The 14007-nt window shown below is 33.9% G+C and overlaps 2 protein-coding genes across 4 annotated transcripts in view; both read right to left on the bottom strand.

Moving 5' to 3' along the window:
* Positions 1-1189: 1189 nt before the first annotated feature.
* LOC130993111 (uncharacterized) lies at positions 1190-2796 on the bottom strand. Its single transcript, XM_057917863.1, has 4 exons — positions 2580-2796; positions 2071-2259; positions 1483-1677; positions 1190-1413 (listed from the first exon to the last, which is right to left on the bottom strand). The coding sequence occupies exons 1-4, from the start codon at positions 2580-2582 to the stop codon at positions 1354-1356; spliced, it is 447 nt and encodes a 148-aa protein (XP_057773846.1). The 5' UTR covers positions 2583-2796; the 3' UTR covers positions 1190-1353.
* A 1254-nt stretch (positions 2797-4050) lies between these two features.
* LOC130993110 (uncharacterized) overlaps positions 4051-14007 on the bottom strand; it is a 49523-nt gene continuing 39566 nt past the window's right edge. For all 3 annotated transcript variants that reach the window (XM_057917862.1, XM_057917860.1, XM_057917861.1), the window contains 11 exons: positions 13365-13439; positions 12702-12752; positions 10705-10845; positions 10487-10617; positions 9763-9856; positions 8191-8250; positions 7869-8118; positions 6756-6907; positions 6548-6618; positions 5565-5721; positions 4051-4747 (listed from right to left, as the gene is read on the bottom strand). In XM_057917862.1, the coding sequence (XP_057773845.1) occupies positions 4583-4747; positions 5565-5721; positions 6548-6618; positions 6756-6907; positions 7869-8118; positions 8191-8250; positions 9763-9856; positions 10487-10617; positions 10705-10845; positions 12702-12752; positions 13365-13439 (1347 nt within the window). In that variant the 3' untranslated portion in view covers positions 4051-4582. The remainder of the gene's footprint in view (positions 4748-5564; positions 5722-6547; positions 6619-6755; positions 6908-7868; positions 8119-8190; positions 8251-9762; positions 9857-10486; positions 10618-10704; positions 10846-12701; positions 12753-13364; positions 13440-14007) is intronic.

Genomic DNA, 14007 nt, shown 5'->3' with positions numbered 1-14007 from the left:
AAATAATATTTTAAATAGTTAATTTTTTACTCAAAATTGTATGTAACATTACTAGTGGGACGTTCCAATATAGTAACTGGGACATTAGTAATGGGACGAATGAAGTAATATTTTCTCATATTTTCTTATCCATTATTTTTCAATGAAAACTTTACAACCTAAGAAAACGTACCCTTAATGAACAAACAGATCACACTGCACAATTTATGTTCTTACAATGTGGTTGGGATTAAATAAGAGGATCTATGGCTAGACTAATTTTAGAAAGAGTTATAATCCAACATAAGTTATCCAAGTGTCTTGGTAATTGAGAATTCCAATGTAGAGAGAAAATCCTATTAGAGATCGGAAATTAAAGAGGGGCGAAACTGGAAGAGTATACGATAGATATAGTCAACTGTAGTATGATTATTTTTGTAAATTAATTGTTGGTTATAAGATTATCTCAAAGAAAGAGTTGGGATTAAGGAACTTATGTATTTGCTTCACCATATGCAAGATATGTATACCGATACACAGAGCTTTAAAACACATTTTTGTTAAAATTGGAAACTATTAAACTATTATAACTTATTTATAGCTTATAAATTGTTTATAAATTTATTTTGTCAAATCATTGTCAAGTTGTTTGTTTTTTAGGAGCTTATAAGCACGGCTTAATAGTATGAGCCATGATTATTGGGCAAGTTAATAAAAAAATTGTTGTTTTTTTAGCATTTAAAACCTTTATGGGTTGTTTGTAGTCATATTATTGGTTTATATGTCTATTTTTAAGACAAATAAGCTTAAGTTATTAAGTGAACAACGTTGTTAAGTACAAAATATATTTGTGATATTTGTAATTAAGTTTAGAGTAAAAAAATTTGAACTCTGCTAATGGAGTAGCCTTACGGTACCGAGATAAGCCCTTCAACCACATCATCTCCATATATCATTATATGATAATTGATTGATTGTGATTGAAGATTTTTTTCTACTTATGATAATTGGTTGATTTCCCTCATTTTAGTTGAATAAATGTAGGAAGAGGGAAATCTCACTGCCTGATTTATTCAAATGAAAAGAAAAAATATGACATGAGATAACAATCACAACCAAGTTGGCTAAAAAAAAAAAAAGACGCTCGCAATGTCTCGATAGACTGCGGAATTGATGAAAAAATGGGGCATAGCGTTCCACCTCCATCTGCTTTTTCGTGGGCGAGAAGTCTAGTATTGACATAAGAGTTTGGGCTATACTATAAGAATAACCCAAACTTTTTGAAAACCTGCAATCCCTAGCTAGCATGCATCCTTAAGCTTAAAGATCACAAGGTGTCTACATGAAATGTCGCTTCCACCTTAATCTAATTTCCTAACGTCGTTTCTGCAGTGCTGTGAGCAGTTTCGATACGAAGCTGCCCTGTTTCTTCAACTGACAAGTATGGCAGAATTGAGTATAAATTTATATATGATGAAAACTTATAAGGTCTCCAAATTTTACCTTAAGACTATTTACAAGAGCTTTGATCTTAGTGGTTGAGGCCACATTGCTCTTATGGTTCCTTTTATGCTTGTCTTTGGTGGTTTTGGGGATCGTCATAGACCTGAGAAACCTCGTTACGAAAAAGCTCCATTTGTCGAAACATGTTGGGGAACTCAAAGAGCTTTGCTTTCTTGTTCCATCAGTAGTTAAAGCCTGTCCAAGTATAGAAATTCCACAAGTCACCACCCTAGTAAAAATTAGGACATACTCCCTCCGTCCTGCGAAGCTTGAGCAATTTGTTTTCGACACGGGTTTTAAGGAGTCAATATTTTGTGAGTTAAGTGTGGTAGGTGAAAAAGTGAAAAGGGTGAATAAAGGAAAAAAAAATTGTTATACTATAAAGAAAGTGCTCTATGCTCAAGCTTCGTGGGACCACCCAAAAAGAAATACTGCTCAAGCTTCACGGGACGAAGGGAGTAATATTTATACATTTGATATAGAGTTACTATATCTAAATATCGATTTTGCTATTGTAAAGATAAAACTTAGCCGTAAGAGAAAAGTCCTTATTTTTGCAGTTGAGTTGTAAGGGAAAACGAGATTGACCTGGGATGGGGGATGAGATTGTGGTGCAGGTGGGCGAAGATGCCTTGCATGGTCAAGAAGCTCAGCTCTTCTGTTGTATCCTCGTACTACATTCCGATGATAACGCCGCCGCCCGCCTTGTTTCTCCCGCCGCGGTCTCTCCGCATAAACCACCACTACAACACCCTCCTCTCTACACCACTTCCTTGTCTACGCACCACATTCGGATTTTCATCAATTATCAACACCAATAAAATGCAGATATATTGCATAATTTATAAAATTATGATTCACAAGGGCTCAAAATAGAGATATACGAACAACGAAAATAAAAAAAATTCAAAAAATTCTGGAATTGACATATTTCAAATTCAAGAATCTGGCCTCATCAAAACTTCGCAATCGCATTTCTTGAAATTTGTGTGACACCCATGTTGCATTCTCAAGATTTTTCGAGAAGGCTCGAAAGAAGAAAATGTTTACTTACATGCAAATCAAATAACAAAAATGAGAGAGAGAGAGAGAGAAACCATTTTGCAGACGAGAAGGGTTGGCTGGTAGTATGAACACTTGAGTCATCAAATTAAAGTTACTCTTTCTTTAATATAAACAAGATAAAGAGACAAAGGTAGTTAGTTCATTGGATGGATCGAAATATTGAGTCTCATTGAATAAGGTAGAATGTCCAAACAAGAAAAATCAGATTTTCTACAATTTTAAGATTAAAAAAATGCGGACTTCCAAATGAAGAAGATTAGGAATTAAAAAGTATGCAGGCCAACCGTTCAATTTACTCATTACTCATCACCATTGCTAACTACCATATTTTGCCTCCATATGTCAGAATTGTGCATCTTAATAATTTTCTGCCATTTCGAGATGGGAAGATCTTAACTTTCATGTCCCGCTTAATGTCCTATCATCACTAAGATTTAGTTAGGTTTACAATTTAAATTAAAATTCACCTAATCTAATAAGGGTTTATAATTAAATTTTATATATTTAATTTGTACTCCTTTCGTCCATGAAATGTTGTCTTGGGGGCAGACACGGGTTTGTAAAAATTGTACTCCCTCCGTCCCAAACGAAATGTCATGTTTTCCTTTTTGGGCTGTCCCAAACGAAATGTTATGTTTCCTTTTTTGGCAATATACTCTCTCTCTACACTTAATATTTAAATAATTTTCACCAACCCACTTTATCTACTTTATACACATTTCTTAATCTACGTGTCGAAAAGAAATAGGTCATTTCGTTTGGGACGGAGGGAGTATTGTTAATTTATTGAGTAGAGAAAGAGGCTCATAAATGAAGAAAAGTGAAAAAAATAATTAAGTTAGTCAGTGAAAAATAAAGCCCACATGTTAGTGAGTGAAGAATGAGACCCACAAATTATTATTTAAAATATATTAGGATAACTTTTTGTGAACGGACCAAAGTGACAAATTAGAACAATATTTCGTAGGCAGAGGGAATAATATTTAGTTAAAAATAATTATTTTTGGTTGATTATTCTAAAATTAGGGCAAATCATTTATTTTTAATAAAACTTAATTAGGGTTCTCACTATACAACAATAAGTTTCTATTTTATGGTAAATATTTCTCAATTAGTGGTGTTAGAATACAATATTGATAACACTTGCTACAATTTGGCTTCATAGTCAACGAAATTTAAACGTACATTATATGCGTGGCGAGCTGTAGAGCGAATTGGTGGAAAAAGATTATTCGGTTGCAAATAGTCTACAACTGCTATGCGCATATACTACACTATTGTTTATTGTCTTTCATACTCTACGGTACTCAAACGTAGCTATTCACTATGATCCATACAAAGACTTATGTTTTCCGTTGTAATACATAGTCTACAGTGCTGACCATAGTTATTATTTACACAAATTCTACGGTTTAAATAAATAGACTGCAATTTTTAGCCAATGTTCTGATTAAAATATGTACTAATTAATTATTTAAAACCTGTAATCCAACGAGAACGAGATTAAAATACAATTGATTCCATTGCATTCAAAATTTAAATATTTGTAACAAGTAGCTACACAAACTTCATACCTAAAATCAACCAAAATAATAAGTTAAATACAATAACATTTGATAATTAGCTTTTTGCATTCATTATATCTAACTACCCAGATTAAATTTCAGTCTAATAATTGACAACTGAAAACAGAACATACAAGTCTTGTCAACATCAACATATGTTCCAGTTTTAGGAAGCATTATTAGGATGCATGGGGGACTGAATGTATTTCGAGACTGATATTTAAGCTCAATGAGAGTTCAAACCTCAGACAAGTTATTCTGCATTTTCAAACTGATTAACAAATGAGGAGGTTTGCATACGTCGGGACGCCTGAGGTATGCTCCCATGCTTCTTCGAAGAAACTCTAAACATGAGAACACGACTCGATTTGTAGCTCCAATTGATCTTTATACAACATTGATGATGATGACCAGTAAATGTACAAACAAGCGACCAGATTCTATCGGATCGAGTAAGGCTTCAAAGCATCTTATCGCAACCTCTGCTGCCGAGTATACTCCCAAAGTGCAAGGGCGCCACTGACATGGACATTAAGGGACCTAACAATACCTAATTGTGGGATCTCGATGCAAGCATCCAACATGTGGATTATCTCCACAGGTATTCCTTCCTTCTCATGACCCAGAACTAATACCTGCAAAAAATGTAATGACGAATCATGACCTTTTCATACATAAATAATATTAATAATAAAACGAATCTGATATAGCATGGTCATCAATAATGCTGGAATAACTTTCAGACAAGAGAAACCAACATCTTCAAAAAAAATAAGGCTTCCACTATTCCTGCACTATCTTCCTTAAGATCCCCATTCCACAGAAAAACCATAAAAATGACAGATTTTGTTTAATAAGCAAAGGAATCCCAAAGATTCCCTATCATACAATGCAGGTAAAAGAATTAAAACACAAGGATAACCATTACGATAGGGGTGATAGCTCTATGCCTAATCCGCGATAAACTTATATCAGGACGAAAATAAAATATCAGCTTCTGGATTTTCCTTCTTACATCCATTGTAAAAGCATAAAATAATTACAAAACCAGCTAATCCAATTCAAACGAACCATGCACAACAGTCTGTTATAACTCAGTTGACGTGGTGTGTTAGTGGGGGATTGAATATATAAAAGGGTGATATTTGCTACATAAACATTTTAACTTTCTTCCAAGCCAGATAAATGGATAAATAATATAGATGTAAAAATAATGTGTAATCTGTAAGTCATACACCAGGTGCATCTAAGCCTTCCCCTACAAATAGCACAGAGAATTCCCAGTAATATCTTCCAAAGATTGTTTTATTTATTTTTAAATAAATAAAAGAAACTTAGAATGCAATGGGATCCTACACAGATGCTAGAGCAAATATATGCATTTAGTTAGTACATAATAAACAGACCTATTTGAACAACCATACTAATCAAGCCAGTGTGAGAATGACTTACTGTCTTTGCAGGGAAATTGTACTGGTCCAACGGTATGCTATTTGCAGTTTGCTCCAGACCTAGGATAGCAAAACCTTGTTGTTTCTTTTTCTCCAAGAATATTTTCATACTTTCCACTGGGACTTCCACAATGGGAACCCACTTATCAGCTGTTACACTGATATTTGATAAGGAAAGGTGTCTCAGTGCCATTTACAAATGCTAATAAATGAATATATGAAAATTAGGAAATTTGATTTCTTTAGTTTAGATTATAGGGATTGTGAAGAAATTATTTTTAATAGTATCATAAAATTTATTTTTGCAATATTTGATGGCTAGGGAACTACATCACCCAAAATCTAGTCATGTATAATACTATAGAAGTCCAATTTAAAACGTGATAGTAATATTTATTGCAACCCCTCGAGATATATAAATGTAAAGCCCATAACAAAATTGCAGTGAAAACGATAATAATGTGATAAAATTGACAGTTCATAGTGCAATCATGATTCACAAACAGACAGGAGAGATAAGAAACATATTAAATATTAGAAGCTTTACAAGAACATAGTAAACTAGACAGAATGTTTTCTATCTGCTCAAGAAATTTCATTCCGGTAGAGTATTACAGAATGTTTCACAGAATGTTTTCTATCTGCTCCAGACCTATGGATGGCTTTTCTAAAAAGGCCATTATAATCATATTAATCAATGAATGAATCTTAATGGTCAAATACAAGGACTATGGTCCTGTGGACTTATAAGTTAAGTACGTCCCCAAAAAGTCATGAGTAGGGAAAACATAAATTTTTCAAACTAAAGATCACATTCGAACCACCAAAGAGAGATTAACAAATGGGCATCCATATCCACAAAGGTCCCAAAAGACAATTAATGGGAAGGCTGAAGAGACTTTTTGAATGGCTTATAAAAGCTAATTTAGTTAACAACATTCATAAGAAACACATAAAAGATGCGGAGGTCAAATTTATCATAACCTGATAAGTTGAAACTGCTTGTCATTTAGTACATTCTTATTTGCAATAACTAGTCCGGCTGCTCTAAATACCTGGAATCAATAAGACTGTCATTTATTGAACACGATGGAGATGTACTAAAGAGAAAATTTACTAAGCAAGTCAAAGCAAAATGTCAATCATGTATGGATGCGAGCATGAGTAAGCAGACAAAGTATGTCTAACTAACCTCACATGTTCGTGCCAATCCAGCCAAATTAGGAATCCGATCTATAAGGGATGCTTGAAGGATAATTTGTTGCCTGCTTCCCTTTAACTTCTCATCTATCACTCCCCTATTATTTAGCAACTGATCAAGAAGATTATCTTCATTTTCCATGTCTGCATTTCATGATTCAGGAAAATCATGTTATATATCTTAATAAAAAAATCTGCTAAGGGAACACTAGCAATGTCTTTAAAGTTTAAAGAGATATTGGTACGAATATTTCGAAGGAGGTTAGTTTGCAATCGACTAGTGGATTTGTGATTTTGAAAACTGAAAGTCACTGGTTTGAAAATGAGAATAAGTTGACAGATCGTACCTTTTAATTTTTATAGTGGCCAAACACTGAATTTGTGGTTAGAAATGAATAATATATATAAGTGTTTAGATCCCATTGAAATGATTATGGATGCTTAAAAAATAGAAAATTTAGGGTTTTAAGAAATAATGGCAGCAGACCCCATCTACAATGTCGAAATTTTCAACAATTGATCAAACAAATATGATTTGAATGCTTTACATGGTGGAAAACTGGAAAAGTTCCTTTGGAAACGAAGGTCTTAAGTGAATATGGAACCAACCACTTTAATAAAATGCTAGGCTCATTTTTTATCTAAAACGAATAATAAGTCTTAAAATGAAACCCATCAACAAAATGGGATTAAAGAACAGAAAAATACACACATTCATATTCAGTTGAAACTGTAAACGTCCAATGTGACTATTTATATGGATGTGACTACTTATTAGGGTGATGCATCATCAGTAAGTTGGCAACACTGAAACAATGACATGAAACAATATTTTCTAATTAGACATAGTGAGTCTACGTGTTACAATATACGAGGGGTTAAAAGAAAATATAGAATTGCAAATGAAGATATAAATTCTACAAATGTTTATGAGTGGAAATAAATAGTTGAAATTAGGTATTTTTACACTGAAATAGAGATTAAAACAAACATTTATGTAAATTATAAAATAATATAAGAGGTGAATGGTTTTGGCATAGGACTTGAAAGATTTCTGGAATTAAATGCAAGAGCAGCACATAACAAGTTATTCATGTTCACTTACCTAATAAAGATCCATGAGATGTTCTATTAGCCAAGAAAGATGCTGAGCCCGTTTCTAGCTGTTCATTCTTGGAAAGGCAAATTTTTCTTTGGAAGTCATATAGTAATTCTTTCCCTAGCTGGTTTGTGGAATGACCTCCATTGTAATTTAATGTTTCATTACATTTACGACCTTCATCTATACAGATGCTATCACTCTGGATAGCAGCTGCATCTTTAGCCATAGATGACCTAAGATCTTCCCTTGTTTCCTGTAATGATTAATTATAAGCTTAAGCCACAAACCTACAAGAAAATGAGCAATGAAGTAGCTGGTTGCTTACATTCAAAAAGTCAATAACTCGTTCCATAAGTGTAGCCGGAACGCATTCAAATTCTTGCTCCTACAAAAATATCAACAATATGGAGGGTTTAGAAATGAGGAAGAAATGGCCAGATGGAATACTTGGAAATGATAAAAACAGTTAACCATATAACAAGGATGTAAATGAGTAGAGCTATGGACAAGATACTCGAATTTGTTCTTTATAAGCTTGTTTACTGGGTTCATTCACATAAATGTATCAAGCTTGAACTCGATATCAGTCGGCCTATTAGTTTGTGAGCAACCTCGCATGTAGTCAAAAGAGTTCGGAAATTTAAATTTGACATTTACCTTACATTTTTTTAATTTAATTGCTGATAAGTATATAATATATTATTAATCTTATTATTACAAGAAATAGTAGATTTTGGTAGTTCTATCACATTTTTTAGCATAGAATAAATTATTTGTTAAAGGAAATGATATTATTTAAATAGACAATTATATAGCGCATTTGGACTTTTTTGATTAAGTTGGATTCCAATTAGCACATGAGCCTTGAATGTGTTCAGCAAATTAAGCTTGAGTTCAACTTGATAATAAAAAGTCAAGTTTGAGATTGACTCGGTTTGGCTTATTAACAAGCCTAACTGAAGAAATATATCAGATTGTTAAATCAAATGACAAAAACATAATGTTGGGGAAATTTTCTGTATATCATCTTATTGATCAAAGAACTTATATATACACAAGAGTCCTAACTAAACTAGAAAAGCACTATCTTGTTCTATAAGATATACCAATATACAAATCTATATCTCATACCAATTTGGATGTATATGCAAAACCATTCTCATTATCATAGTGGGACTTCCTAAAAAGGAGTTCCCAATGGATACTTTGAAGCAAATAATAAAGTATATACTTCGATCAGATTACCTCCTCTAGGGAGAGCTATTGCTTGTTAGAAATTGTTTATTTTCCTATACAACGGAGAAAACATTATCCTAAAATACACGAGTATGTGGTTGGCGTGCAACCATAAAAAAGGAATTAAATTCATATTATTCTAATAAGCCAGTGAGTGACCTAACCTAGATCGAATTGTCGTAGATTTGGAAGACTAAAATCAAATAAAATCTTGTCTTTTCGAAATAAAGAAATAAATCTCCCAACTCTAGCAGGGAATTGAATTCCAACATCAATTGACAAATAAAACAAATGTCCCAGCTCTAGCAATTTGTATCGCTAGTCACTAGTTTCTTTTTGTTAAAAAAGTTAAATGGCATCCAAACGGCGCTATACTATAGGCAATCATCAGAACGTAAGAGATGAAGGCTTACATTGGAAAGGATATACGAGTACGAATAAAAAAGTTTCTACTTGTTCATAGAAAATGTCTTGTTTACTTTAATGGCAAGGCCCTTGATAATTTCTATCATTTGAGCTAGTTTTGATTCATATCCCATTGAAAGGGCGAGATTAGAAAAATCCTAATCTTAAGGACAAAATACTCAATCATGTATTTTATCAATCACGCAAAGTAAACGACCCCTAAAAGAAAGAGCAGAAAATGTTAATCACAACTGACCTCCACCGCCACCCTGTTAGTAAAAATCCCAGCTGGAGATACAGACTTAATTGGATCAAAAGAATCAAGATAACTGTTCATGGAAACTCTTAACCTGCATTGATAATTGATAAAGATCACAAATAAAGAAAGAATCACAGTATATCCAACCTTCAATACCAAGAAGAAAAACACAGCAGTACCAAGTTTAGACTTGCTCATGTCCAGACTTAAACAATACAAAGAATCAATATTGTGCAGGGCGAAACCTGCTGTATTTAATACAGATAATACAAAATTAGGCCCTTTGAATTGGACTTTTCTACTAAAAATTTACAATAAGTACCAACCCCTGTTTACTTATTTTCCCTATCTGGCAACTGTTACAAAGTATAACAAACTCTACTTGTCACTCCATCGAACACATATTGACTAAGTATGGACCTTCAACTTTAAACACCAGTGAGAGAAAGTCCCACCTAAAGTGGTCCGTAGGAAATTACAGCACACATGACAGGAACTTAGAGGAATTCTGTTAGACTGTTGCTAAACGCAATTATAGATTAATTCCAGCAGCCTACAATTTAAAGTTTCCTAATCAGACAGAATAAACCAACAATACACTAGCGGGAGACAGACCGACTCCGATATATAAGAGAGACCTTGTGGTAGTAGCAATAATAGGCAACTCGGACCTCACCTTGATAAAAGAAACTCCAAGAATCGCATAATATGATGAACTTACCGTGTACAATCTGAGTTGTGCTCCAAATAGTATCTCAAATCGACAAAGCACCTTCCTTCCAAGGACATGGAAGAGCAGGCAGCAGGATTTGAATCAGGAAACATTTTTTCAAGAACATGATACACCAATATCTGCAATTTAATACAAATGATAAAATACAATATTCTGAGGTCCACATAAAGAAAGTAAGAAACATTCTCCATTTTATGAAGAGTGACCTGTGTAAATCCACGTAAAGTGTGATGATGAGATGTCAGCAATGGAACTATAGGGGGAAGCAGCTCATCTAGGTGCCCAAACTGAGTCTTTTCCCCATGAAGAATGACATTAGCTGCTATAAAAATATATGATGACAAAGCCTGCATTAATAAGCACTGTATAGGTAAGAGCTTTGGAGCCATCAACAGTGTTGCCTACTATAGGTAATACATAAGATTTCAAATAATTCTACAAATAATGGAAGCTCAATAAAGATGACATGAGCACGGATCTTATCCAACAAAGGATCCTAGAAACAACGGCAAGAGACACTTATCAAGAATCATACTTTTTGAAACCCTAGTACCACCTGAAATAAGTGGATTGCATACAACAATATAGGACAACAATATAGGTTGAGAGTCAAGACTTGGACTAAATTCTTCATTCTTTTTAGTTATGTTGATGATCTGCTGCACAGTACTTTTCTGCTATACAGAATACAGTTCAGCTCCAAGGCAGATAAAGGACATAACATGATTACATAGACCTTTCTTGGAGGATGGTGCTACTGATATTAAGTGGTGGACCATACAATAGCTAAGTAACAAGCAAAAAGCTATGGCTCAAGGAATGTCAAGCCTTTTTGCATATCAATTGTCAGATTGATGCCATATGAAATATTTATTCTTAGCCTTAGTAGGAAACAAATTTACTAGCAGTGTATAAGGAGAAAAAGATATGAGTCGCTGCTGCTAATCCTTTACTCCATAATATAGACAGTTCTGGAACTTTGAACTTCAAAACAAAGGATATAATGTGGAATAGTTCTTTTTAATCTTCAGTGAAGGATATCCATAGATTGTTCCTTCGCGGAACAAACCAAAAGAATACTAAGATACATGTCAGATTACTAAAAGGTCGTTTTCGGAAAAGAGCATAAAACAGGCAGTAGTTCCATTCAACTGCATCTTCTAAGTACTTATAATTGGTAAGCAATTTGGTAAGATACTATAGGTTCTGTCAAAATATCATCTGTTTATGCCATGGCCTACTAATATCTTATTGCTCGTTCAAATTCATAAGGATTCAAGTATCCAGAATCACATTAAAAGTAGAGAAAGCCCTCCATCCCACCAACATCGGTAGGCTTCTTTCGTATACATTTAAGTTCATGTACAAGAAAATCTTAAAAGCATAAACAATAAGCTTTCATGATGCAAGGAGATGTGGGTTGGGACAGTTGGAATAATCATAATCCACCAGCCCTGCAAAGGGGCTAGGCAGACTGCAACTTGGTGACCCAAACTCGCATCTCTAGTCTTAATAAACCAGAACCAGTGAGTCTCGGATATTTTAAAAAAAAAACATCATTGCATCAGAGCCAGCCAAACAAAATGTCCTCTAACTTAATCCTATGCCACCCATTTACTGAAAATTTCCATGTAGCCCAAGCAAAAAGTCCTCCAACTGAATCCCATGCCACCTACTTTCTAAAATTTTCATGTACAAGGCTTCAGTACAAAAATCATAAGGTTAATATTAGTATAAAATGATACCCATTCATCATAACTAAAGATTTCATAAGATGTGGTTATTCAACAATAGAAGACACCTTGAATGGAGAAAGTAATGGTACTCAAACAGTAGCAAGACTTTCGGTATGAGCTCTAACAGAAGAAAAAAAAAGAAAGAAAGAAAGAAAGAAAATCTATAGCTAAATGAATTCCAATTAGTTGACTCTCTTGTATGCATGGTACTAGTAAATAGTGAGCTACAAAGACTTGCACAAACACTTAAACTACTCAATCTGAACAGTTGCAAGATGAAAATCATTGTAATGTAACCATTTACCTCATATTTATAGATGTCAGAAATATAAATACAGGACTCGTGCGTAAACCAATGTGTGAGACCAAGTATCTGGGACTCTTTGGCCATAATGATCTTGTGATGGCATATTTCATAATATAGAACATCAAAGCAATATCAAACTGAAAAACAGTTTTTATCTCACCTGAGGCCGCAAATCATAATTCCTTAGCAGAGGAACTAATTGTTGGCCAACCTGTAAAAATGAAGAAAAGGAAAAGGCCTAAGGACAGAAATTGAGCATAATCATCAGCAAACTATACATTTCTACACTATTTCAGTCACGAGTCACAACTATTTAAAATTCTCAAGGCTTCTGTGTTTGCATTGCCAACGGCATCTTCACAGTTGACTATTAAGCAAAACCTTAAAATCGTGTTTGCTTTACTCTAGTTTCACGGAAAATCCCCATTCCCAATCCCCATATCAACAATCTGATATCATCAGTACGTGGGACCTACCAATTACAAATAATTCTTCAATTCCAACCAAAAATTTAGAGGGACCCAATATAAAATTTTAAAGTAAAATAAGCCAAACATATTCTCATTGTCAAATCTATAAAGCTTGATTCTTATCACAAAAATAAAAAGTAGCCACAGCATCCTTACTTACCCATTAGGGCCGCAGAAGTTAATATAGAGGGAAGAAAATAACAAGGAGAAAGGTACTAGGCATAAAGAGAGAAGAAACTTATTTGTGCACTAATGACATTAATTTCTTTAAAGTATAAGAAGTTTCATCTAACATTTACAGAAGAGAAGAATTGGTCGAAGTGGAGAAGGAGCAGATAAGGTTATGTTCTCACCAGTGAAGGGAACTTCAAATATATATATATGCCAAAAGTTTCCAAGTACTGACGAACTGAGGGCAAGTTGTTCCTCTATAAAACACACGAGAAGAATATCAGAAGATCAGCAATCAAAACACAGAAAGACAGAGCCTGTGCACCAAGTGAAGCAATTTTCCTATTAGAAGCAAGAATAAAAGAGTAAAGAATACTTCTTCACCAAATCCAAGAATGCATGATCATATATTGGGATAAGTCCCATAATGATAAACCAAACCTTGTATCTGTCAATGCATAAAAGAAACTCAGGAACTAGGCAACCTTAATCCATTCTCACCCTTCATGGGACAATAGAATGAACAAGAGACATCCCTATGCTTCAGAACTAATACAGTGTATTTCCTTTTTCTTATTATTAGTTTAACACAGTGATAGACTGATAGGCCTAGGAACATGCACACTAGATTTGTATATTTACATGATTTAGAAATGGAAGTAACCAATAAGAAGTTCCACACGTTGACATACAAAATATTCAACTTAGTGAGGCAAAAATAATTTATCAAAGTCGGAGAGATGTCCCCTCGATGAGAATTCTCCTCCTGAGAATCTAAAACTAAATTCTCATGGATACATGTGAAAAGAATCTTTCTAGTCCTAG

The sequence above is a fragment of the Salvia miltiorrhiza genome, chromosome 7 (assembly GCF_028751815.1).
Source record: "Salvia miltiorrhiza cultivar Shanhuang (shh) chromosome 7, IMPLAD_Smil_shh, whole genome shotgun sequence".
NCBI classification, from domain to species: domain Eukaryota; kingdom Viridiplantae; phylum Streptophyta; class Magnoliopsida; order Lamiales; family Lamiaceae; genus Salvia; species Salvia miltiorrhiza.
The sequence above is the reverse complement of the archived record's forward strand: the minus strand, read 5'-3'. Positions and strand labels throughout refer to the sequence as shown.

Bases quoted from the DNA above. Each gene is read 5' to 3' on its own strand.
- LOC130993111 (XM_057917863.1), bottom strand. The intron at 1,678-2,070 runs GTCAATCTCGTT...ATACTTGGACAG, and splicing joins AATCTCATCCCCCATCCCAG to GCTTTAACTACTGATGGAAC. The intron at 1,414-1,482 runs GTAAAATTTGGA...CATACTTGTCAG, and splicing joins CTCTTGTAAATAGTCTTAAG to TTGAAGAAACAGGGCAGCTT.